The sequence below is a fragment of the Rhamphochromis longiceps genome, linkage group LG23, assembly GCF_057381845.1.
Source record: "Rhamphochromis longiceps isolate RC_006_pf linkage group LG23, R_longiceps_female_GT1.1, whole genome shotgun sequence".
In the NCBI taxonomy this organism is placed as follows: Eukaryota; Metazoa; Chordata; class Actinopteri; order Cichliformes; family Cichlidae; genus Rhamphochromis; species Rhamphochromis longiceps.
In genome coordinates, this window is record NC_140578.1 from 45,446,852 (window position 1) to 45,474,343 (window position 27,492).

Below are 27,492 nucleotides of genomic sequence, written 5' to 3' on the forward strand. Positions count from 1 at the left end.
CTACATTGTAAAAAGAAAGAAAGAAAATTTACTGGTAATTTTCAGCCAATACATGATCCGTTTTTTATGGAAGTTTGCGCAAAAATGGTAATTCAGCTCATAGTTTTTCTTTCCTTTCATTTAAAATGTTTTTTGCTGATTTTTTTATTTTGTATTTCTGTGTCTAAATTGCCTTTTAAAGCTGTATCCATTCATTTTCTCTCACTTTTTAAGCAACAATGGCAAACATTTGCTGTTTCAGGTTCTCGAGCAGAACAGTTTCCTTCATGAAATTATAATGATTAACTTGTTAATTAAAAACTCCAGATGAATCATTATGGGAGCTATTCACAGCCTTTGTATCACTGTGGATTTTTATTTATTTTTTTTGTGGACCACACAAAGAAATAATTATGCTCTATGATAACTACATGTTTTCGTATGGCAGAAGCTCAACTAATCATCTGGCTCCGGTGCTGAAGTGTGCTGTCATTAAAGGGAATAATACTTCTTACCAAACTCCCTTGACTCCTACATGTTTTCGTGGTGTCTCGTTGGGTGGTCATTCATTTATGCAGCAGGCTCAGGTTTCCTTGTGGTGCTTAGAGCCATTCAAATGTCAAAAAGTCAGTGTGATTGGAGACCCTCTTGCATATGGTGCAGGGCAGGGTGTTAATTTCAACCCTCAGGGTGAATGGACCCACTAAATGTCATATATGTCACGTTAGCCATTCTGGCGTCTGATGTTTTGTTAGATGAAAACATCAGGGGCTGTTGGGGTGGGGTGGGGTGAGGGGGGATTTCCTAAACTGTTTTTGTGAGCTGAGCTTTGTCTAAAACAGGGACGCGTGGGCTCAAATTAAAATCTTATTTAAGAGGATTCGGGACAGATGGTGTCCCATTGTTTGGGGATGTGTTTATTATTAGAAAATGGGGTGAATGATGAAAACTGCACAACACACTCCCTCGACCCCCACTTTGCATAAACACCCCCACTTTGTAGGCATTTCTCTGGGATTCAAGGACCCACCTTGATCGGTTTTTCATTAGATTGTGGGAACAACTAATCAGCAGTGAAATGCAGAGGTGAACGTGTCGCTTTGTACCAGTTCGGAAGCTCTAATTGGTCAAAGATGGTTCGGTCAGAGCTCAAATGAGTTTAATTGAAGCTACTTAAACACAAGAGGAAAGCAAGAGATTGATTTTGAATGAAACATAACCATTATGCAACACACAACCAAGCGTGCTGGCTGTTAATGAGAGCTGGCTGGTTGCTCAGAAGTGTTAAAATAACTGATGTTCAATGTGAGAGAAAGCTGAAAATCAGTCACTACCCCCTTTTCCCAGCCTTCCTGCTCAGGTTCTTGCTCGCTTTTATTTCACACAGTTACACTCTGTTACAGCATCTCCCTCTTTTCCCCTCTTCACTCCCTCCCTTCCTCTTTCTGCCTCTTTCCATCCTTTCCTTCCCTCCCTCATTCTCTGTTTCTCTCTTAGCTCACCAGATGGAGAGGGGGCGGTGTGTGTGTGTGTGTGTGTGTGTGTGTGTGTGTGTGTGTGTGTGTGTGTGTGTGTGTGTGTGTGTGTGTGTGGTTGTGGTTGCATGGTTACTCGTGAGTTTGCATATTGAAATCACCTGCACATTTTGTCCTTATCCAAGCAAACAATAAAACAAATCAAAATCACAGGAATCCACAGATGAAACAGTCTGACAAGATTTTATTATTATTATTAATTTTTTTTTTGCAATAATATGTCACCAAAATATATTTAGAGAGTAATTTACATCATGAGGATGATTTTGGGCGCCAAAAAGGGAGTCGGCAGCCATTATTTTGGGGGCATTGTTCTGTAACACCGATGCGTGTGCATTTGCATTTCGAAACTGGATTGTTGATATAGACAGAGAGACGGTGGCGAGCTTAAACAGGGAGAAGGAGAGATAGCGGGAGAGAGAGGGGGAGGGTGTGTACGAGAGAGAGAGACGGAGAGAGAGAGAGCATCCAGTCACCAGGATAGGCTCCATCATCCACACACTGTAAGGTACAAGTGCAAGTAGCCTGCAAGGAGACTATATTCCCCTAAAATAATGGACGGGACAAAGCCTGCCATGGAGTCCAACGCAGAGGAGACTCAGGACGAGGGGCAGGAGAGCAAAGGTACGCTCAATCCGCAGCTGGCATTTGCGCGTTTTTGGCATTTTTTCCCCCTGTCTTTGGAGACATTTGCGTCTGCGCCAGCGCGAGCGGGTTTAACCTACTTGCAATGGCTTTCTCGCTTGCGCGCGACACAATAGCATGGCTTTTTTTGTTCTGCGGCCGCACACCTATTTGAGGGCGATTTGGCGACGTGGGAATATGGTGATCGAGATTATTTCGCGCGGTTTCGAGCGCAATTTAACGTCTTGGTTTGCGATTTCAAAGAATGTGTGTGCGTGGGGGGGGAGACGGATGCAGGAGGGAGACAATGAGGGGGTGGGCGGCTTGATGCGCTCGGGAAGGTTGCTCGTTCTGGTTTTATGGAGCATGCATTAATGCCAATTTGCTTTTGCGTTGCTGCACGATCGTGAGCTCATTCCTGCCTAATGAGCGGCTGATAACGGGGCCGCGCGCCGTGCACGGCTGCATTATTGTTTTCCGCCAGGTGGATCCTCCCGCCGCAGCCGCTTTGATTGTTATCGGCGGTCTCCATGAGGGCTGAACTGTCAGGAGCGCGATTAATCGAATATAGAAGAGATTCTTATTTGTTGTTGTTTTAAAAAAAAATAATTAAAAAATCAGCTTTTATTAGACGAACCGGAGGCTACGAAACAATCAATGATCCTGTTGGCGCAAAAAGATGGTCGCGTCCATCATTTAGAACCCAGGCGCACTCGAAACAGAGCCTCTGTGTGATGCACGCATGCCGATTTGGACCCCTGCGCCATGCTCGTTTTTATATAATGCAATGAAAATGCAACAATGTATGTCACACCATCAGTGGTTAAAATACATTTAGACCTTTACATGCACATGGAATTAATTTACAGGCGCAAATGTGCAAACAGCCTGTCACCTGTCAAAGACAAGCAAGCAATTAGATATTTTTCCCTCAAAATCGTGCTCAAACTGTTGCTCATACTGACTCTGTGTAGGCGTTTCTTTGTGCGTCGGAGGACTCGACATCCATACAGAGTGGATGTGACTGATTTGTTTTCGTTGTGGCCTGGTAGTAAAAATCACATCCTGCAGTTTGGGGGCAGCTGAAAACAGGCCCTGGTGATTATAGACTTACTAAAATGTGAATGTGCAGCACAAACAGTCTGAGGTGTAAGTCGTAATTTAGTCAGTGATGGGTGTTTTAAAGATAAACACCTTTTTTATGTTTACACCTGGGGAAGGGTTGTGTTTCAGCTGATCAGACATCCTGCCCTTAGGCCTCCTTAGAGAGGAGGATAGGTGACACCAAGTCAGAGTGCATACGCCCGGAGGGCTTTGCACAGACACTCACCTCACAGCGCCATGCAGTGTCTTCTGCAGATTGCATTCACAGTTGTGTGTGAACCCATCTTAAAATGAAGTGTTTATGCTTGAAAACCGGCTAAAAATGACTAGATTGGAAGCAAATATTTACATTTGTACTTTTAGTATTAGATTGGATTCGGTAAGTTTGGAAGGAAATCTTTATTCCTAGTTGGAAATCAAACTAGAAGCACATTCTCTGTCAGTAAGTTTATGTGGTTTTGCTGGAACTCTATTTTATTCCTTGGTCCTGTCTCGGTGATATTGCTGGGTCACCGTTTGTCGGTGACGTAAAGTTCAAAAGCGTGGGGTGTCCCTCAACAGTAATGTTTCAAAAAGATATTACATCATCTTCTCCCAAGGCATCCTGTCACGCGCACGCCCATGTCCAATGAGAGCCTTTTGTGTGACTTCAGCTGAGAGAATGGGCGAAGCCTCTTTAAAGGCCTCTAAAGATAGAGAGCCATATTTATAGCTATCGATAGATCCCTTGAATTCATTAATGACTATTTTCTGAATTAGCGACATTATAACACAACTGCTTTCTCCCAGTTCTGCAGCCTCGCTGCTGTGCTCCAGGTGTGATGTTGCGCAACCAAGTCCACCTACACCAGTGGCCCAAAATAGACCAGATTGGAGGATGGCCTATTTGTTGGTGTAATCATTTGTGTGTGCCTTTGACATCTGGAATGTGACCATAAGCTTGTAGCATCCCTTAAGAAGCTGAAGACTTAAAGTTGGGGCAACAAGGCGAGCGCTGTCGTGTAAGGCGCTTGTGTCCGTGTGTGCCAGCATTTCTGAATCAGGAAGCACATGTACGAAGTTTGGAGTAAACACTTAAACAATCCCAGATGCTTGGTGTCACAGTCGGAGGCTCAAGGCAGGATTTGTGCTTAAATTGTGATGCTTGAGTTCCTATTTCTGCAGCGGATTCTTCGTGTTTAGTTTTAAACGACTGATTAAAGAACTGCTTATGTCAGCTGATTGCGGTTACATCCATTGTGGCACCGTGGGTAACAGGAAATTGTAGCAAGAGCAACAGAAAGTAGAGTTTCTTCTCTTTGTAGAGGCTTACACTTTTTTCATTGTAACATCCACTCAATGTCATGGACACATTTCGTGAAAATCTAAATGAATGCTAAGTGCTACCTAATAGAATACACCGCAAAAGCAATGGGGGCCTCCACCCCAATGGAGACAGCCACCTCCCGCCAAATAGCTTGAACAGCATCTTTGTGATAGTTCTTATTATAGCAGGCGTTTCCACCTGTACATAAAAGACAGATTTACGAAGTGTCTTAAACCTGCATTCTCTCTAACGGCCAGCAGAGGGCAGCTCTGATGGAATTCCAATTGTATAAAAGGCAAAAGGGAAACTGCCGTTTGTTGCCTTGATCTGTGACCTCAGGAAATTTTTTTCTCATGAGTTTATGGGCTCAAGCACTAATTTAAAGTTTTATTGAATACAGCACAATGCTCATTTTTTAAATTAGCCCCTTATTTCTGTCCAAAGAGATGACCAAGAAGGATATGTTTGAGTGGGTTCTACATTGTGACTGACAAGTTACTATTGAATGAGCACACAGCATCCTTCTGAGCCTGAGTTAAACCCACCCATTTCTCATCCGTTCCAAAACTATGCTAACCAAAGTCCATCTTTTATATACAGTATGTATGTCTTTAGGATCATTTCTGCGACAAACAGAGAAAAAGTGAAAACATTACAATTTAAAAATCTGTCCATAATGTAAATATTTTGAGTTTCATGCTCAAAAGTTCTGTACTTAAGAGGATGTGTAGTTAGATATAATTTTTTTAACTTTCTTGCCAAAGTCAAGTCTGTCAGTTAGCGTTTAGCATGAAGACAGGAAGCAGTGAAGCAGCTGGCTTTCATGGTGTGTCTAGCTTTGGTTATTCTTAGAATATTATAAGTGAACTGAGTCATAAGTATGATATTTTAGCACATACTTTGGATTATTTCTCTTCACATTACTTGCTTCCATTAGCTACATGTTCCCTTAGCTTCAGCTCCATTAGCCAATCATGGCAAACAGAGTCTTGTTCTTAATTGAACCTTCATTGTGTCTGTCTGCAGGGTCTCTGTGTGACATTTCGCTGAGAGTAATTACAAACTGGAAAATGAACACAGAACACAGACGTGGTTTATAATCAGGGGGTGGGTGGCGGGTGGTGTTTGGGTGGGTTCGGATTGATCCTTTTGCTTGATTGCTTCCTATAATCTCTAATCTGTGCGTGTGCGTTTGTGCGTTGAGGTGCTCTGAGCTCAGATAACAAGACATCATCTGTGCTCTCTGAGGTGCAATTATATCAGATTTCATTAGGCTGAGACAGTTTGATTAGCGAAAGCAAGCATCTCTTTTTTAAAAACATTTTTTTACCTTTAATGTGACTCCCTGAAGCGGCTTTAAGCGCTTGAAAGTGCCCCTGAGCGCATTTCAACTTGCTGCTTCTGTCCTGCCCTTTGTTGTAAATGCTTGGCCTGTTCACACACACACACACACACACACACACACACACACACACACACACACACACACACACACACACACCGTCCTTCCCTCTCCTGCTTGTGTGTGCGTGCAGGCCTGCTCTTACATAACCCAGTGCCGGCTCGCCGTCTTTGGTTATGATGTTCAGATCAGAACCGTAAGAGATTACATCATTGTCTGGAAGGATACAGGTTTAGTCGAATTTTCTGCATGGAAGGGCAGAGCTGCTGCTGCAGCTTCTGAAGCACAAAGCGAGTTCCTCTTAATCAGGCTTTGTTTTTTATTTTTTTTGCTTTCTGCTGTCTTACCCGCATCTGCATTTAAAAATTCTGAATCTTACAAGACTCTCGCGCTAAAGCAGACTGAAGGGTCTGCATGTCTTTGTGAATTTCAAAACGCTCCTTTTCTTGCCTAGAATCCAGGCCAGCGAGAATCTCTCCAGATTTGACAGCTCATTTTAGGAAAAAATAAAATTTATTTTAAATCAAATCAATTCACTTCAATCCTTTCACTCTTATTTTGAAAGTTCTGTTTCCGCTAAACAACCAGTCCTGGCCCTTCCTGTCACATGTTTCCTAGAGAATCTCTCGCCCCATGGTCGACAGACTCCAGAGCAACCATAACTAGTTTTCTTTCTGCTCTAGGAGTCTTCTTTGAGCTGAAAAGTCAGTCTAAGCAGGCCCTGCTGCAGGTAGAGAGCTGCTTTGCTGCACTAAGCTCATCCAGGATGCAGTAAGAACTGGTTTCTAAGACCATCGACCGGGCATCCAATCAGAGACTGTGTGATACTGCAAATTTTTTGTATGGATCCGGCACCAAGTAAAGGCAGTGCCAGTAATGCCAATTTGCTCATTTTTAACACATTTTTACATCACAAAAGTAACAATCTGAAAATGTGCTTCAGTTTTATTCATAAAGTGACAGCAAGGTTGCACAAAGAGGAAAATAACCACTGTGAGGTGTGATGACATCCTGGCCTTATACGTGTATATATTTGGGGGGGGCAGACAGGGGTCACTGGAGAAAAAAAGCTTCAGTGCTACAGTCCAGCTGAGCCCAGGCTGACACCTTGAATTTAAAGGCCAACCTCTGTTTGATGATCCTCAATCAGGTGAGGCGGCGGTGAGGAGCCGGGCGGGGCTGTTCTCCCTGCTGACATTTGGTTTGTGCTTCTCGTGAATATCGGGGTAGTTTCTCTCCCCAGCTGTCTTTACTACATCTCGATCAAGCTATTCTTTAATGTCATATTAAAAAGTTTGGGCTCCTCTCTTGACCTCTCATTTTTTATTTGTGTGTGGATGTAAAGCACCAACAGAGGATTTATTTGCCAAGTAAATATACGTCCAATGGAGATTTTTGCTCCTTTTTTGAAGGAGCATGCCGCCTGTGTTCAGTCTTTTTCTGGCTTGTAATCCACTTTACAGACCAAATCAAAGCTCTGCTGCCACACACACACACACACACACACCCACACATACACATAAATCTTAAGAAGCTTCCTCTCCACACTTGTGAAGGAGTAAGATTTACCAGAAAGCCACTCATTATTCAGCGCTTATATTTGTCTTCAGGGCAGGAAACTGGTAAATTCATCACTCGGCCTACACGCATTTATCTTCAGCGGCTTTGTGGAGCATCCCAATATTTTTCTCTCTTGCAAAGTAGAAATTAGATAAAGTTCAGGTCACGATATACCAAAGTTACATTGATATGAATATTTTTTGAGACGTGTTGGTGTAAGCCATGCTTACAGGTGCTGCTTCCTTTATCGGTGCTTTGACACAGTGTTTCAGTCACCATTAAACTGGGAGCTGACACCTAACAGTCCGGCCAAATGCAAACCTCGCTCTTTCTCTCACACACCCACGTCTACTCGAATGCACAGACTCGCCTGAGCTGGAATCGGTCTCCTACTCGACTTTGTTACAAACAGCCTCCTCTCACTAAGGCTTTTACTCCCTTCACTTGCTTTTTATGGCAGACAAAAAAGAAAAAAGCTCCCACACATCAACTATATGTAGTTATGTCCTTGTGAACTTTTAATCTGTTTGTTCATCAATGCCAAAAATATTATATGAACCTGTAACACCAACTGCATCATATTTAATATGAATTTTTGAGACCTCTACATCATCAGTATGACTTTATTTTTTTATAACCAGACACATTTAGAGCCACTGAAGTAGCAAAAATTATACTAATTCAAACTTGTACATGCAAGTTGGCAGTTAATGTCTTTTATTTTAAATTTGTCAGAAAGTTCAGTAAATGCGCAAGTTTATTTCATAGTTCAGGCTTTACAGGGTTAAAACAAGGACAAGTTACATTAATAGTGATTCAAGGCTTTATTTATTTATATAGATAAGCATCAAAGACAAATAAGAAAAACTTAAGAAGTATAGTTTGTCTTTTAAAAAGTGAAATCTTATTTGCTAGTGCCTTAAACCTTAATTCTTTCTAATGGCCAGCAGGGGGCGACTCCTCTGGTTGCAAAAAGAATAGAAGTGCATGGGAAGATGACTCTTTTTCCCACTTGATTTAATGTCACAGCAGGAATGTTCCTTATGGGGTTATGGTCTCTATCACCAGTTTAAACTCTGTATTTGGCGACACATGAAAATATGGTCCCATTTTAGTCAAATAGACAATATCGCAGCATTTGCTTTCAGATCGGGCTACCGTGTGATTCTCTGTCACAGAAGCGTCCTGTGTGCTTCGTTTCTCAGTCAGATCCTCTCAAGATAGTCAAAGATGCCATAGTTGAGGCTTCAAAATATCCATAAATGGATGATTTTACATGCATTTTTATGTAGCTGGTGATTTGCTGTGCTATCAGGTCAATGTTGCATGCAAGGAATCAGCAAAACTAAAGGAAAATCTTTTTTTTTCTGTGCAAAACACAAACTACACTTGTGATTCTGTCTTTACATGCTTTAAAAATCCCTCTGACAAATCTGACCCCACGTGCTCTGGCATCTTCACTGTTCCCACCGATTAATTTGTCATTAATTTTTTTTCTGCTTCTCTCCTCTGCTTCTTCTGTCTCCTCTCTTCTCCTCTTTGTCTTGTCCTTTTCCCTCTCTCTCATTCCCACATTTACACTAATGCGCACACACCCTTCGCCTATCCTCCTCCCGCCCCGGAGGTGTGTGAGGTTGTGGGAGCATGTGAAAGCCGTCACACAGAGAGAGGCTCATGTGTTCCTCATTTGAAGCCATTTGCCCAAAGCATGCTGTCAGCCTCCATCTGGATATGTGTGTGTGTGTGTCTGTGTGTGCGCTTGTATTTGTTTACGTGTCAATGACCAGGAGTGGTTGAGGGGAATGTCTGTGTCAGTGCTTCGCTTGCACTAAAGGAAAAGCTCTATTTTTGGACACACATGTGGGCGAGACCGTGTGGTGCACCATTGTGCTCTTACTCTCGGTCCCTGCACTGTGGTCACATTTTTTTTATTTGGCTCTGATCTCTGTGTGTACACACAAAACAAGGACTATGTCGTGTTAGAGTGCCTTGCTATTTATTGTCTGCATGAAAGCGCGCTGCACTGAGGAAACTCCCTTTAAAAGAGCCTTTTGTTTCTCACCTTAAAAGGAATCTTTGTATTCGCTGCGTCACAAAGGAGTTTTAAAAAGAAAGCATGGTGTTTTACAACATGTCAACAGAGTTTTGATATTGTTAGTTTAATTTCACTTGGTTTCTGGAGTGGGTTAACTCATTTCAGCTTAGTTTTTATTGTGTGACTTACAGTGGCAGGTCCAGTCTTTTTAATTATTAAAATATGGACATCAGGTGATTTAGGAGATTTTTCTACATCAGCGTGTAAATTTGCCCAAAATGACTAAACTAAACTTGAGAATGTGCCATAATTTCATTCAGCTAATCATATGACAGCAAGTTAATGCATTCAGAAACAGTTAACATGACTATGAAGTTAGCACTTGGGGGAAGGTGATTTATGTGGCTTTGAGCGTGGTTGGTGCCAGACAGGCTGGTCTGAGTATTTCAGAAACTGCTGATCTGGTGAGATTTTCCCACAAAACCTCTCTGGGGTTTATGGCCAGAAAAAGAGAGAATATCCAGTGAGCAGCAGGTGTCTGGATGAAAATGTCTTGTTGATGCCAGAGGTCAGAGGGCAATGGCCAGACTGCTTCAAGCTGATTGGAAGGCAACAGGTAACTCAAATAGCCACTTGTTACAACCAAGGCATGCAGAAGAGCATGCTGGGTGTCACTCCTAAAAACAGATGTTTGGAAAAATGTTGGCTGGTCTGATGACTTTCAAATTTTGCTGCAGCATTCAGATGGTAGGATCAGAATTTGGCATAAACAAGCATGGAGCCGTCCTCCCATGTGTGTCATAAAATTGGTCATCAGACAGTTTGTCTGCAACTATTCTGTAAACTGGTCTTTTAAGTAAATGCCATGTTTGCTTCCTAAAATGGATCTTGGGAGTCACAGTTAAATTTCTTGCCCCAAAAACCTGTACGGAAAACCCTAAAATTCATTATCATCATCATCATGGTTGCACTGGTTTTGTTGTTCCGACTGCATCTTGAATATTATGTTTTTCATGGTGATGTTTGACAGTATACATCCTACCATTCTTAGCTTTTCTTCTTACTCTAAAGTACGCTACCTACCTCGCATTAAATACCTTGTTATCCCCCAGAACTTCCCTGGATGAGGTCCTACTAGGGCCAGTTCTTCCACAAACACCAGTTCAGTTCAATTTTAGTTAACCAGCACCAAATCAGAACAACAGTTGCTTCAAGGCGCTTTATATTTTAAAGTAAAGATCCTACAATAATAGATAGAAAACCCCAACAATCACACGACCCTCTATGAGCAAACACTTGAAGCAGTGAGTGGCAGCCAGCTGGTACAATTGGTCTGAGATGAGGGGTCAAAAGACAGACTGTGAAAGAGAACCACAGATTAATTATAATGAATGAATGAATGCAAAGTGGTGTGTAAATATTAGTGAAGGTGCAGGCCTTTCTAAGACAGCTAGCTACTTCCTACTGTGGAAGACGGACCTCTTAGCTCGCATTAGCCTCACAATCATGCCAACATTAACCAACATTATCCGCTAATTCTAACATTCTGAGGACTAAATTAAAAACAAAATTACACCCAAACTGCTGATGTCTATAACTGTGTTGCCCTAGCAAGAAGCAACAGATTGCTAGAATTTGGAAACACATACCCCTGCTAGTGCAAAAAAACTGTAATCTGAACACATCACCCTCCAACACTGCATCTATGTTTGAATCCCAGACTGCAGTGAGTGTATGACTAGCAGCAAGTGGCAGGTTGGCGCAGCATGTCTTGTTCCTGAGTGATGCCAACCTCCTCTGGCCCCCGTCCATCACCCACTGATGTCCAATCTGCTTCTCTCATCCATACCTAATAAAATTCCTGACGCCGATTAGCGGTTGTGATCATTAGCCACAGCTGACATCAACAAGTGACTCGCCGGAGTTACGTGTAGGTCATTCTGTGGCTCGATTTCAGGCAAGAGTCTCAGTCCTGCTTTTTTATGTACGATTCATCTCGTAGCCTTTTCTTTTTATATGTATAAGAGATGTAACTATGTGAAGTCAGCCACCGCAGAACGTGCTTTTGTGTTATACTAAATGAGACTTGTAGCTCATGTTTTAAAGTTCATGCTCAGTGGTGCCTTTGTGCCACACACACAGACTTAACGTGCAGAGTCCCTGAGGCGGCTGAAAGTGAATCTCCATGATCACATCGAGTTGGAGGAGAGGCGAATGGGCCAGGGGAGGGCCACTGACTTCTTTGACGTCTCAGGGAAAGTGACATTAGCCAAGTTGGTTGCGTAACCGCTGAGCCATTCACTCCAATGGCACCGCACTTCTGGCCAGAGGGGCCATTTTACATTTTGGTGGAACAAGACTCAAAGTAATAGCTTTGACTGCGCTCCACTGAGCCAGCAGACGGTGGCTCAGGACAGGTGACCCTGCCTCTGCATACGAGACGATAGGAGACAATGGAGAGTGGTTTAAGTAGTTTTCACACAGGGTATGAGGTCAGTGAACTATCTGCCATCAGGCTTTAAATCGTGTCACTGCACGCTTAAGGCAGGTGCTTTTAAATGAACTCCTTTAGTGCTGTGCATGTTAATTGCACTCGCCTCATTATGCCAAATAGCCCCAGAGGAATACAGTGTTCTTTCATCATATTGTGCGATGAAACGCTCCAAATGACGTGACTGCCTGAAGATAAATCAGGGGTCCTAAACTTCATGCTGCTCATTATTTTTGTTCTTGGCGTGTCCCCTTTTTGGAAGCGTCAGTGTCAACCGTGGTGGTTTGGATGCAAACTGGCAACAAGCTGATTTTGACAGTTTGTGTGTTTTGCTCTACATCTGTGTGAGCATCCGCTCTCATGTGCAGGCATTTCTGTAGAATTTATTTTAACATGGGTAAGTGTGTTTGCTATGTGTGTCTTGGGACTTGCTTCTCCCTCTCTCTCCCAGCTGGCAGCATTTAGCTCAGATTGACTGCTGAAAGAGAGAGAGAGCTTTGCAGGGGAATGAACACGGCACAGATCAGCAGGATAAAAAAGTATTGATCACGCAGCGGAGTGCCGAGAACGGGATTTGAGCGTCGCACGTTCCATCAAGCTCAGTTACGCCAGGGCAGATGCTGACCCTGTGGCCCTTCGTAATTCTGCAAAATCAGCCAAGGGTTTCTCACAAACACAAGATTTGGGTCAGTTATGTACCGTGGGAAATAAAACAGCAAAAAAAAAAACCCAGCATGTCCTTTTAATCAGCTACAAGCTGGTATATTCCTCAGAACAGAAATCAAAAGATCAGAAACTATCTCCAACATCAGGAACTTATTCCTTTGAACTAAATGCCAGTTGCATATTTTGTTTTTCTGCAAACATGACCTGATGTGACCAAGTCATCGGGATGCTGAAAAGAAAAAAACAAAAATGAAAGATGTCTAATAGTTGCTCTACCACACACAGGTGATATGTAACTTCTTGCTAATTTAAGACGAAACCCCTCATCAGAAAAGCCCTATCCATCCATTTTCCAGTTCAGAGCTGCAGGGGAGCTGGAGTCCACCCCAGCTGTCAAGGGGTGGAAAGACGGGTTGCCAGTCTGACAGACATTTATGCTCACCCAATTTAGAAACACCACTTGACCCACACATGTTTTTGGACTGTGGGAGGAAGCTAGAGGATTTGTGCCCACAAAAGCACAGAGAGAACATGCAACCTCAACACGGAAAGCCCAGCCTGGGGTTGAAACCAGGACCTGTTTGCTTTGGCAGTGGCTCTAACCACCACACACTTAAACTCTGTTGCACTGACAGGATGGTACATTTGTCAAGGTTCTGACACTGATTTGTTCACGGAAACAAATGTTTTCTTTTGAGCAATAAGTGAAACTTTTTGAGTGAATTACAGGCTTTTTGCGGGCAAACCATTATGTGCTGCTTTGTTTCTTATTGTTCTGAAAAGCGACCGAAAACAACTTCAAAGTGTCGTTTGACAGATGGAGGCAAAATGAGGAGAAAATCGAAAGAAAATAAAACAAAATGAGTATTCTCGTGTTGTTTCTTTGCACAGAACGGTCTGCAGAAGACACATCTGACGAATCATGCAGATACAGCAACTGTGCATGTGCTAATAACCTGCCAGATAATCCGTGAGATAATTATTTTTTTATTACAGAGATGAGAGAATGCAGATAGTCCTGTTTATAGTATATTAGTCAAATTTGATTAAAATTAATTGCAGTGAGTAATTGTTTTGGCTTCTATTTGCATCTACGCCACAGTATACTGATTATCTTTAGATTCAGGACCACGACAGCTTATCATCTGCTGTCTTTTTGATCAGTCCAGTTGCTAAAAGTGCAAGAAATATACCCTAAATTCTGCTTTTTAACATTTTTATCTGCATAACCACTTAAATGGCTTCAGACAAAATGCATATGGCCTACACCGAGCACTGTGCTTGATTCAATCACAGGTAGACACTGAAAGGACTGACATTGCTGCTGTTGTGTAGACAGATCCTTTGTAGAAAACTGTCTGGGCTCCAGGAATTTCTCACGGTAATTTTTTTCTAACATTGTATAGTCAGAATTATTAAAATGTTTACCCAGAACATTACTGGCACATCACAATGGTTGCAACCAATCAGCGTTTGCAACTTTGTGCCAATGTGCATAATCTGGCCTAGCTGTTGGCTTCCTTACAACCAGGCTGATTATCCAACTGTTCATGTTTCTTTTTTGTTGCGGTGATGTAGCCGTGTTCCCAGATTTAGTGAATAATGTTGGTGGAAAAAACTGGTTAAAGAAAATACTGAGAAAAAGCAAATTGAACTTCGTAATGCTGCGCTTTTGATGTTCTCTTTTGCAGTTTTGAAGAAGCTCTGAAGAACATTTTATCCCTCTCCACAAAGTGGAACAATGGAAATCTCCCAAGCTGTAGTTTGTGCGTGGCTGTGCCGGGAGTCTGCAGCCATTGAGCAGATGGGGCTTTTTTTTTATTTCCACCAGAGGAGGCGCAGTCATCCATCCCCCCCTCCCATCTCTTTTTTCTTCCTTCACTTTCCCACACCTTTCCCACTCTCTTCTCTCTTGTGGGAAACTACCCATAATGCACTGTGAGGAAATTGCCCCATAATGAATACAACACTTCTAAATTTGAATGGAGCCTCAGGCAGTGGCCAGATCGGCCGCTGAAATATTCACAAAGCTTTAATAACGCTGTTATTCCTGGCAGATGCACTGTGCGCACTCACAGTTGGCGATAATCATGCTGTGCCACTAGGTTTATGGCAAATCATTAACTATCAGGACAGTGGGACACCTTTACTCTCAGTTTATATTTAAATCTGATTTATAGAAGCACAGAAATCGATGTAGCCAGAGAAATATAGTGCATAAATTTAGGCAATATTAACTAGACATTAGCAGATCCTGCTACCGACTGAGAAAACAATGATATATTGACCTCAGTTATTTTTCCCTTCATACCTACTTAGATGTCTGTTATTAAAACCAAATGCTACAAAATGTGACAAAGTTTATAATGCGAAGTGTATTTGAGGGATTATTTCATAGCAAACGCTCTTCATTTTGTGTCGTGGGTGTCAGGTGATTGACAGGAAGCGGAGCGTAATCACAAAAGATGTCAGCAATCTGTGACAGCTTCTGTCTCCAACCACATCCATTGCGTGCCAGGCCTCATTTATCCAGTCAAAGAGCCTCAAAGGCTCTCTTGTCCAATAAGACTTGGGTTTGAATTTGATGAAAAAAATAAGGCTTTGGTTCTAAAACAAGGCTAACTGTTCAGAAAACCTGAAATGAGGATGAAGAAATGCCACTGTTGTTAAATATTTAAGGCCTCAGCCACACGGGCCTAGCGACCAGCTGGTGAAACCCTCATAACCTGTGGTTCCTTGGGGAAAACGTGTACTCTTGGTGTATTACCAGTTGGCAACTCTTTGCTGGTTATTGTTGGTGCTGCACCAGAAACCTCCTGTTGATTGCTGTGTTAGCTGCAGTTGATGGTGGTAGGTGTGCCCCACTTTGGACTGTATGCCACTTTTAAAATATTTGCATTGCTTTACACTGACAGTAGGCAAATGGTGGGTAGTGGAAGTTTTTACATCACCAGCTTTCAAGCTTTTCGTGATGATAGAGGCACTTTTACCTCACAAGTATCCGATTTAAGGATGTGCTGAAATAGTGAAATAGTTCGAATGAATCCACATTAATGTCCCGCTGTAACACAAACAGATGTAGCAGCTGACTGTCAACTCCCATGATTTGTTGGAGAAAAGGCGCTGTTTTGGTCAGAGACATCTTTGGAGAACATAATGGCTTCAGTTTCCCTTCATAAGAGACTGCAAAACTGTGAAAATGTTCAAAATCTTAAAATACTCTTTAAGGCTGCACATCTACTGCTGCAGCTCGTGCTTTTCTAAACTGGGGGCTTGCCAGCTTTCACTCACTGTCATTAATACACATGAATATAGACGAGCATCTCACGTACGTCCACTTCAGAAAACTAAGCTTTAACTAGTTCCTGGTGAAGCATCTGTTAGCTGAATTTCCTGCATCACTTAATGAAAGGTGTAACTTCAGACCATGAAAGCTTATCATGGTCAGTAGTTATAATAGTTACAAGTTATAACATGTGTGAGTGGGGCACGATACTTCCACATCAGCAGTCTATGTGGCTTTTTGTGGCATGTACTAACAGTATACTATTCTTACTTGCAATTTCTGTTTGACCCAGTTCCCAAAAAGCGACTTTAGAGTAAACCAGATTGCCTTCCCTCCGTATTTCCTGTGTTATAGCTTCAGTTGCTTTAACGTCCTGCAGCTGGTTGTTATTTTTGTTTTGACTTCCATTAAGCACCGATCTCTGGGTTTTGATTCAGGCTACATCACTCTGAGTGTACGTGTGAGAAGAGCGCAGCGGCTGCTAAGGACTACGCTACCGCTGAACTGGGTCGCGGGTAACACGTTGCTATGGCAACTGCCATTTGCGGCCCTGGGGCCAAGAACTGCTTTTCACTTACTCTTTCTCATTCTTCTCTCTGTTGTTTCTCTCTCGCGTTCCCTTTCTTCACCTCCTTCTCTCTTTCCTTTTTCTTACTCATCCCTTTGTTCCTCTGCTTGCTTTTATCCATCTTGTTGCCGCTCTTCATCTCCATTCACCCTTTTCCTTTTTTTTCTGAAACTCCTGACTTTATGCTGCCTTCAACTCTTTTATTCTATCCCTGTGTCTTTAGCCTTCGCTCTGTGCAGAAAGCAAAAAGAGCAGGCGTCTGTTATCATCCTTTCTCTTAACTCTTACCAGCAGCCACAAATGTATAGTTTTGCACTGTAGGCCGAAGCAGCTCACTTGGAAGGAAAACAAGCTTTTTAACAGTGGGGGGATGTTAATCCTCAGTGGCAGCTTTGACTGTCATATTATTTGCTGCTCTGTTGTTTGACAATATTAGCAGAAAGTCTTTTGTTCTGACTTATTGGTGGGGCACCTTCACAGACAGCCTGTGAAACGTCCCCACAAACTGATGCGTCGTCCTTGGTGTGAGATTGTTGAGGTGATATATGATGCAGCATCGTAGCGGGAGCGTAACATATTGTCTCAGCGATTAACTCCAGCTGGCTCACTGTAAGTGCTGCATGGGCGTGCAGTCATATTTCAGTCGAAGAGCAGAGAAGAAGGCAGAGATAGATGCAGCGAGCTATAAACCAAGAGAGATGGGCCAGCCTCGGTGTTTCACCTAAATTCTACTCTAATGAATAGCCCATTGATTTCCATTAGGGCTGGCTTGAGCTGACCACTCTGGCCTGTCTGTTTCCCATTAGCGCAGTTTTAAACTGAGGCTGACAAACAGTCATAGCCAGAGGCAGACCAGAAGAAGCGGCCTGACCAGTGTTTAAAGAAACCTATGAATTCATCCATGACGCTGCATGGAGCCAAGGAAAATACAGAGTTAACAGCAGAATATAAGCCTTAAAATCCAATCACGCTATCTCAGGATTTGCCTTAAATGAACAAAGTCACCTCGGTCACATCCATGAATAGACCTGGACGATAATATCTCCCGGAAGTTCTTGATTTGCATTTGAAAAAGCAGGGTTATCACGTCTCTTTTGGTTTTATTCTCTTTTCCAAATTAAAGAAAAAGAAAGAAAGGTCAGAAGACTTGCACACTAAATTGCCTGTTGACACAGACGTTTTATAGCAGGATGAAGTGTCAGCCGAGAGCAGCTTTTAAACCTCCTGGTTGTCATTGTATCGACCACCGACTCCATTGCAGGCCCCCTGAGGCCTGGCCTGCTTCTGGGCTCAGGAGTTTAGAGCCATCCAGCCTTATCAGCTGAACTTCTCCATCAGCCCGTTTTCTTCATTAACATTAATAGGATTTGGATCTATTACGCAACGAGGCTCCGCTGCGTTATGCAACGTAGAGTCTTCATCAACAGCAACACTCTTTGGAGGGGAGCAGTTGCATCTTAGACTTATGGTTCAGTTATGTTCACGCAGATGTAGACTCTGAGCTTTTAAAGAGGGACATGGGCATTGACCAGAGTGAACATTTCTTTTTAGATCAGAGAAAAACAAAAAACTGTGTGACGTCTGTGCATAAAATCTATTTCAGAAGTTGTTTAAAAATGTGTGTAAGCTTTGTAAAGTAATGCTGTTTATTAAATTGTGAAAATATATGTATGTATATAATCTTTTTTATAATTATTCAAGGGGTGGAATAAAAGTCACACTAAACATTTTTTGTCATTACGTATATGTAAGGATATGTAATTAAATTCAATTTCATTTTATTTATATATCATAAAAACAGTTACCTAAAGGTGCTTTAAACTGTAAGGTAAAGACCCTTCAATAACAGAGAGATATGTAACGGTTAAAAATGATGCTTGCAAGCTTTTCCTTTATTAGTTTCTACAGTTGAGATTTTTACTCTAAATTCCGCAAGAAGAAAAATTCCTTTTAAACTGTAACAGTGACAGGAAGTGCACATTTTTATACTTGTGCATAGAACAAATCATGTTTCTGGTAGTGAAAGTTTGCTTCATCAGCTGCAAACACAAATTCTCATGTCAATGTGACATTCCCGTGTTCAGCAGGAAAACCTTTTCCCCAGCAGTTTAGCGTGTTAGCATGCTAATCTTTGCTAATAATCAATACTAACAACAGCAAACTACGATAACATACTGAAGCCTGGCTGGTTCAAATTCTAACATTTACAGTAGTCACAGTGTAGTGTGTAAGCAGGTCAACTTTTGGTTTTGGTTTAGAACTAAACCCTGAAGAAATCTGAGGAAGCTAAAATGTTAGCTTTGAAGGCATTTGGTTATCAACTAAAGCATTAATCAAGTAAGATTTGGTGTGAAGAAAGCATATAAGGGATCACCAGTAGTCACCAGCACATGTCACATCGGTTAGCATCATCCACTCTTGTTAAATAATTTAAGTCTGGAACAAATTAATATCCAAAAGATAAGCATTACCATCTGGCTGCACCACTGCATGGATGAATAAAACACAATTTATAATATTCAGGTCGTGGAAGTCAAAGCTAATCCCCGGTCTATTTCAGGAAGCAAAGTGCTATTGTTGTTTTTCCTTTGTCAAGTTATTTATAAGTTAATTAGCTTATTATATAAGTGACTTAATTAAATGGGAACATATAATGTGATAACTAAATTTAAAAGGTAATAATCGCCACATTTAGCTTCAGCATGGTGGAGTATATTTTCTCCCAGCAGTAATTTTATTGATGATTCTTTCCCCCGGGGAGGCTGAAATCCAATCTGCTCCTTTAAGCTCATCAATAACGAGTGTCCACAAGCTTACAACCCTACCATGCTCTCTACTGTGTAGTGGCAGAGAAGGTTTTTTCACTATAAAATGACACTCTTGTTGCATTTTGGTGAAACTTTCTTCCCTTCCGGCCAACCTTGAGATGGTCTTGTGTCTTTCTGCGTATGCACGCATTCAAGTGTGCGGTTTAATTGCTTTGTGTGGGAGGCTATCACCTCGTGTCATCACCTGCCAGAGTCTATTGATTGAGCTTGACGTTGATAGAAGCTGTCAGAGAGTCTTAGCGCCGGCTTGTGTGGATGTTGAAGTGAATTTCATGTTCTGATAGAATCAACTGTCAGATGCATTAAAGAGCTGCGACTAGCACGAAGGGTGTTATTCTCTAATGCTCGCTATCAACTTTAGTAGCAGGGGCTGTCAGCTATAGATCGTCCGATCTCTGCAGACCTTCATGTGCAGGTTCTGAAACACGCGTAATGTGATAAATCACATTTCCAAGGTTTCACATACAGGAATGTCTGAATTGAACAAACTTCTGAAAATAAAATTATGATGCTTCAAAGCTTCCGGTTGGAGCGGGTTGTCATGGAAACAGCAAAGTGGCACGCACAAGACATTTCATTTTGTCTTTTTTCCTGAGTAACTTCGTGGTTTATTCGAGGAGTTATTAAGATTCGAACTCTCGAGCTCAACACAGTGTTTTATTTGCCCTCTTCATCATCAGTCCTTATCCTCTTGATTGTGAGAGGGAGCAGAGGCAGCAGGGTGCACAGTGTTTGCAGCACCTGTATCTCCCAAGCCCATAACTCATGCAGGGAGCCTCACACACTGCTGCGGTTAATGGAAAACAAATTTACTAATTCATCATCATCACTGTGTAGAAACTGCTCGTGCACAAGGGATAATTTTAAATTATTCATCACTCTCTTTTGACTTCTGAAAAAAGGCAAAATCAGCTGCAGAAAGCTGGAAAATATGCACACGGGCACAGGCAAATCTCAGTCGTTTTCCGCCTGCCCTAAGAAAATGTCCAATTTGTCAATTTCTTGTTGCATAGAAATCCCAAATACTTAAAGCATAAGAACTCCAAATCTGTTGTAATCATTCTGGTCTACAAAAATAACGTAGCTCATAGGAATTTATTTTAAACCCATGTAGATTAGGTCATGAGTTAATCTTGCAAGTTGGTCATAACAAAGAAAAAAACTAAGTAGTTTTAAGATTTGAGCGTGTACAGCATGTACAGTAGCACAGCTTACATGTAATATTCAGCTCAAAGTGAACACACTCTTACTGTGAATGATGCCGTGATTAGCCGCTCGACATTCCCGACATGGAGAGGTGTTCTGCTCTGAAAGATGAGCATAAAGCCCTTGAAGCGTGCACGCTTGATTCAGCCCCAGCAGTGCAAACATCCATGCAGGTTTCTGCCTGAGTAAAAATCAAAGAGCGGTGGACAAAAAGGCCCGTCGAGTGTTGCGCTGAGTGTCATCAGCAGAGGCGAACAAGTCTCTATGTGAGATGTCACGTTGCCACAGTCAGCTTTCGTTGCTATCATTAAAATCATACATTTGAATTGCGATTTTGCCATGTGTGTGCTTTCAAATCTGACCTATTTGCTCTTGTATCCTTCCCTAAAGCTTTCTGTCTTTGAAGCTTTCTAGCAGCTAAATGCAAAAGAACACCTATGGCTCAGGCTCTCTTTGTCTCCCCCTATAGGATGCTTCGAGTGCTGCATCAAGTGTCTGGGCGGGGTGCCCTATGCCTCGCTGGTGGCCACCATCCTCTGCTTCATAGGTGTGGCTCTGTTCTGCGGATGTGGCCACGTAGCGCTGACTGGGACTCTGACCATGCTGGAGAATCACTTCTCCAGGGTATCTAGCGACCACGCCACCCTCACTGTGGTGTAAGTCCACTGAGTTTCTAATCCAAGTGTAGTTCATCACTAAGGCGTTCTCTTACTTATGATTTTATCACATGTCACTTATGGAAAAGATTAGACATGGATAAGTCCTGTCACTGTATTTCACTTACTCCCCTTCTTTTACTTAAAAACTGGTATGACCAGAATTTACTGATATTATGCTTGCAATGATCTGCTGAGAAGAACCCGCCACATTGTGTGCCATAACTTAGAACCCTTAAACTGGTAAACTGGTCATGTTAGAAACAGTCAGAAAATTATTACTTAAAAGGTCAAGGTTAGAATTGTATGGAAGAGGATTAGGGCCACTGAAAGGGGGGAAAAAGGGATCTGAGATTAAAATCTGGAAAACAAAAATCCAGCCCCAACCCCCTTTTTTGGCCCTAATCTTCTCCCACAGGACTGAAATATATTTTTTGGTGATTATATTTAAAATGGATCCTGACATAAATATAAATCTTGGGGTGCTTATACACTCTGTAATGTCAGGTATTCAGAAATCTTTATCTAACTTAAGTTAGGCCCACAATGCTGACCTGGATAATCAGCAAAGAAAAGGAGTCGATGGACCGTATAGTTCTGTTTTCATTTATTCAGGTTTTGCAGTTATATGACTGCTAACCACATGACATAAACTATTTTGGATTTGTAAACCAGGTTAAGGTTAAGCAAAGAGAGAAGAAGGAAAAGTTAATTCCATAAATATTTGCTACAGGTTGCTCGCAGCCACGAGGTGAAATTGGTCACAAAGAGATGCAAAACCCAAGAACCTCCTCGTGATTACCTTTAGCTGTGATCACCCAGAGTTTATGTTGAACATGACCCGTCTGCAAACACTTGCCAACTAATTCACTGAGTGATCATGAAACTGTAAAGCCCATGACGCAAAGCAAAAAGGCAAAAAGTGGCATCTACACTAAGCCAACCTCAGGCATGTTTTTATTCACACCTTGTCAGGTGTAGATAATAGACATTTATGCCTTGGAAACACCCAGAGAATCTTGCACTGCCACTGTAAGTTGAGTTGAGTAGGGGTTGCAGAGGGCCATAACAGCCACCGTCTTTCATGCAAACTACATGCATTTGCAGTAATCTGTAGCAACAAGGGTTTTTTTTGGTGCAGCACACTCTTTGTGATGGATTTCTCCCAATTACAGCCTCCGATAATCAAACACCAGCTAATCAGAGAATGCAAACCTTTCCCCAGCAACCAGTGGTTGTATTTTGTCCAATATGGCGAACAACTCTCATCAATGTGCCCCACAAAAGAAACCTCTAACAAATCCCCCTAGTATTTTGGTTTAAACATGTTAAAAAAATAATCCGAAATATAACAAAAGCTCTCATAAACCATAAGTTAGTGGATAGAACTGTCTTTGATTACCTTTCACTATAGTCTACATATCATCATAAAGTTCAAACTCTAGTCAGAGAAAACAGATTTCAGTACGATGGTTATCAACATGGTCTGTTAAGCCTTCCTTTCTGCTTCCTGTTCTCTACTTGTACACATAATAGAATAGAATAGAATTCAACTTTATTGTCATTGCACATGCACAGGTACAGGGCAACGAAATGCAGTTTGCATCCATCCAGAAGTGCTTTAGTGATATAGATATATTACAATATATATTAGCAATAATATAGATATGTGAGTATATTACAGAAATGGGTCTATTATGGTATGTTATAATGTACACGGTATGATGTTGTGAATATTCTATAACTATAAGTATGTACAGGCTGTAGTGAGTACAAGCTATGTACAGGATATGAACAGGATATAAATATGAAAAACTATACAGAATATGAAATAAATAACTTTACAGAATCTGAGATATACAGCTATACAGAAATGGGAACTATGCAAGTTGTAAACAGTTGTAGGGTTAAAAATTATCGAATGTACAGAATGATTATTTACACAGAGCTATACAGTAGTGCAGTTAAGATAAGTGAGATATAATTCCTACAGAGGCTATAAGAGGGGTGTTTCATGTGTCATCTGACTCTTCGTGCTGACAAAGTCATCCCTACGAGTTCTGTCTAGTCCACTCAGAGATGTCGTCAGATTATGATGATAAAGTGGTGATTAAAATTTATAAGGAACATAAAAAAGAAAGAAAGACAAATTCATATTTCGATCTTTATCTATCGTAATCTTGGGATTTAGTGCAGAGCATTAAAATAAACATTTTAACTTAAATTCATGTATTTTAACGCTGCTGTTTCCTTCTTACGTGATGGCTGCACGTTAGAGCTGTGAAACTTTAAATATAAACATTAAACATTACTGTCCCGTAGTCTAACAAAAGAAAAGTTATTATTAAGTTGCCTGAATAGGTGTTTTTGAAAATGAATACCCTAATCCGTTTTTTAATCTAATATTCTAGCTTCAGTTCCAGCAGTGGAGAAAAGACTTAGCAAGAGATTAGAACCAAGTATTAAAACATGTATATATTGTCTGCTTCACCAGCTGCATTCAAATGCCAGTGACACTGTGCTGCCGTTCTGCTGCTGTAACATTACACTTCAGCTTCATTCTGAAGCTGCACATATCCTACAGTAGAGTATTTATATTATACTTAAAACATGTTGTGGATAGTAGAATCAGCGAAACTGTGCGATCTGAATCTATTTTAAACTGAAACTCAGAACATAACCTGAGTTATTACAATGATTTAGTCAGGAAAAAGACAGACTGATAGAAAATTCTTTAAGCACAACAAAGCTTCCTGACCAATTAATCCAGCTCTGTATCACATCCCTTTGTCCCAAAAGTCTACATTTTAAGTAAAATTTAAATTATGTATCACAAATGTCTAACCTTAACCAACTTTAGCCACAAAAACTGCATCTAACATTAGCTAAGATGAACCACCATGAGCTAATGGTACTATTATCTAAGGTTACCCAACGATAGTCAATATAATACAATATAATCTTGATCTTTATCTCTTTAAAAAAAGGTAAAAGTAGTTAAATGAAACATAAAATAAAAAGGGTTTTAGCTTACACGAGCTAACATTAAACAGCATAAAACATTAGCTTAGGGTTTCATTGGTGCAGGTTCGTATAACCTTGATGTTTAAAGCTAATTCCTTGCTTTGCCTCTGTTTTTGTTCAGGATTCAGATTTTTCAGTACATCATCTATGGCATTGGCTCCTTCTTCTTTGTGTACGCCATCGTCCTGTTGGCTGAGGGCTTTTACACCACCAGCGCCATCAAGAAGGAGCTGCAGAGTGACTTCAAGACCACCGTCTGTGGACGCTGCATCACCGCCTTCGTATGTGAACACACAAATACACACACGCACACATAAGCAGCTGCAAATCATCACACCCACTGACCCAGTTAGACTTCAAATTAAAGCCTCCAAATGAGACTTAATGACTTTGATGTGTATTTTAAAATGTTCCTGCTTAAAGTAGTTTAGTGGCTTAAAACAACAAACAGAAAACGGTCCTTCAGTATGCTTTACATGCCTGAATAAGGGTCATCAAGTATTTCAGAGACCCAGTCACACGCATTTACACGTTTATGAGCACGTGCGCATGACGAAGACAGATATAAACAAATACTTGCACATACACAAATGCTTAAAATCCCACTCGAGCCTTCAGGGTAACTCTGGCACTGTTTGTCCTTTCTACCCTGATTACTCTAATTGCTGCAGATGTCGGCTAACATTAGCGTAAACCCTGATTTGCCTCTGATTTGTGTCCGTATAAACAATCTCAGCCTTTAAAAAATATTCTTTTCTTTTTTATAAAATCACAATTTTTCTCTTTATTTCCACTTGTCTCCTCTCCTCAGTTCATGTTCCTGACCTACATCCTCTTCCTGGCCTTCCTTGCCATCTTCGGCTTCACGGCGATCCCGGTTTTCCTCTTCTTTAACATGTGGAATACCTGTGCTACCATGAAATCTCCCTATGCTAACATCACTTCTCCTGACTCCATCTGTGTGGATGTCAGGCAGTACGGTCAGTAACTTAGAAATGACGTGAACTGTATTAGTTAAGTTTATGTCTGATGCATTCTTTCGGTGATTGAATGAACCGTACATGTGTGGCATACGTAGATTTTATAAGTGAAATTGGCTGACATTAGCCCATTTGAGCTAGGTTGGCTAGCTAGGTATAGGCTAGCTCATAATTCTCTGAACTTTTATGAGATATTTTGTATCTTTCTGTACTAATATCATAGTTTTCCCTATAAAGGATAAACATTAGTATTGAGAGGCTAAAAAATCTTACATAAATTAGCACTGGAACAATAATAAATGTTCAGATACTGACGATGAGAAATCTGTCAATTTAGTTGTTTTTGAAACATGCAGCCTGTCAAAATAAATTAATCACTTAGCACCAATAAATCTTTGAAAGCCTGGTTTTTATTCTAATAGTCATTGCTGTAAGGCTTTGCAGTTCCCTAGCATTGTTTCTTACCTCCTTCTCCAGTCAACAAGGCCAGTCTGCCCTTTATATTTTTCCTGTAGCTCTTGTTCTGCCCACCTTATGTTATCACAGCTGACACATTTTCATCACAGTTTGTGCAGGAGTAGTACCTGCCAGACAGGTGGGCCTCCATTACTTGGTTATAAACAGTTTGCAAATAATATGTACAGATGATGTGTCGTTTGTAACTCAACAACCATTCCTTGTTGCTCCAAACTCATGTTAGCTCATATGCAGGGCTACATGCAGCCTGAAGGAGAGCTTGTTTATTCAAATGTGCTATATGTAAATTAGGAATAACAAAGCTAAACTGCCTCCTCCTAAACCTATTAGGCTTATTTTATTCTTTTTTCGAATCACATGTAAAACCACATACTGACAATGTATACACAGTGGTTCTTCCTGAGGCAAATGGCCGACCTCACAATGAAAAATATACATATATACACTGTATCTGTTTACTATGTACAGTATAGTATGTATGGAAACATCCAAGAAGATATGCAACACTTGGAAATCATAGGTTATGAAAATCTGTACAAAATATTTTAAAGTGCTGTATAAAATGTAATAGAATTGTGGCATTGCTGCACCAGACCAAAGATTTAGATGATGAAACATGCTTTCATGCTAATCAGTTCACTTTAAAACCATCTTCAAAAGATGTCTTAAAAAATAATAAATCTGTCATGGTACCGGTCTTTAAAGTTCAGGAGAAATTCCCCTGATCAAGAAATATTCTGGCTAACTTTAAAAAGTCTGCAGCAAAATAGGAAAAACATCCAGGTGCCTCTCTCATTTCCACACAGGCGTTACCTGCAGGCAGAAAACTCTGGAACAATTTTTCAGGCTTTCCCCTCCTTATAAACGTCACCTATTCATCTCCAACCACTTTAAATGTCATTGTCTATGCACGAAGAGGTCAAACGAATACATTTAGATTATTGAGAGCGTGACTGGATCTCTATGAAAATCCACCTCAAAGCAGTGTTACAGCACAGCAACACTCCCCTGTGATTGCGTGTGTGGTCATCAGTCTGATGGCCCAACGTACAGTACGTGACCCACATTTGAAAGACAGCTGGCTCGCTTACAAAGTAGGATGAGGATCACATATGCTTCATTGGCTGCGGTGCTGCACTAGCACGGCGTGTGAAATATTAACCCCAATTACTCAGTCGTCAAATTATTGTCAGCAGTTTTGGAGCTCCAGCTGATGAGTGATTGAGGAAAGGTTTTAGAAGCTAAAACAAGCAACTGCACACAGTTTGTTTTTTACAGATAGCAGCCTATAGCAGCAATCCCCTAAAGTGATTCTACAGTAAAAAGAAAGAAAGAAAGAAAGAAAGGAAAAAGGGATTCACAATGACCCACATTTTTCCAGCAGCAGCCCTGTTTCCTTTAATCTTTATCTGCGCCTAATGCATAATGCCTTCAATCATATCACACAGTCTCTGGGGAGGAAAAAGCTTCTTGTCTCAGTCCTGTGACGTTTCATCTCTCTGATCCCGCAGGTGTTATTCCCTATAATGCCACGCCAGGAAAAGCTTGCGGAGCCACGCTGGGAGAGATTTGTAACACCAGTGAGGTGAGAGGATGCTGACCTCCTTTGTTTTTTTCCTTATTCCCTCGCTCTCCTTTCCTCCCTTCACTAACCTAGCTTCTCTTTCTCCCCGCAGTTCTACTTGTCCTACCACCTCTACATCGTTGCGTTAGCCGGCGCCGGAGCCACCGTCATCGCACTGGTAAGCTCCTCATGATCCCACCG

At 41.3% G+C, this 27,492-nt stretch overlaps 1 protein-coding gene across 2 annotated transcripts in view; it reads left to right on the forward strand.

The window, feature by feature from the left end:
* Positions 1 to 27,492, forward strand: part of LOC146642833 (neuronal membrane glycoprotein M6-b-like) — a 49,958-nt gene that overhangs the window by 18,534 nt on the left and 3,932 nt on the right. Inside the window, exons 1-6 of one of the 2 annotated variants that reach the window (XM_085397450.1) lie at positions 1,938 to 2,138; positions 21,060 to 21,246; positions 24,392 to 24,551; positions 25,082 to 25,250; positions 27,239 to 27,312; positions 27,404 to 27,469. In XM_085397450.1, coding sequence (XP_085253576.1) covers positions 2,069 to 2,138; positions 21,060 to 21,246; positions 24,392 to 24,551; positions 25,082 to 25,250; positions 27,239 to 27,312; positions 27,404 to 27,469 — 726 coding nt within the window. In that variant the 5' untranslated portion in view covers positions 1,938 to 2,068. Of the gene's footprint in view, positions 1 to 1,937; positions 2,139 to 21,059; positions 21,247 to 24,391; positions 24,552 to 25,081; positions 25,251 to 27,238; positions 27,313 to 27,403; positions 27,470 to 27,492 lie in introns of those variants that run through there. The other variant, XM_085397451.1, reaches the window with a different exon arrangement.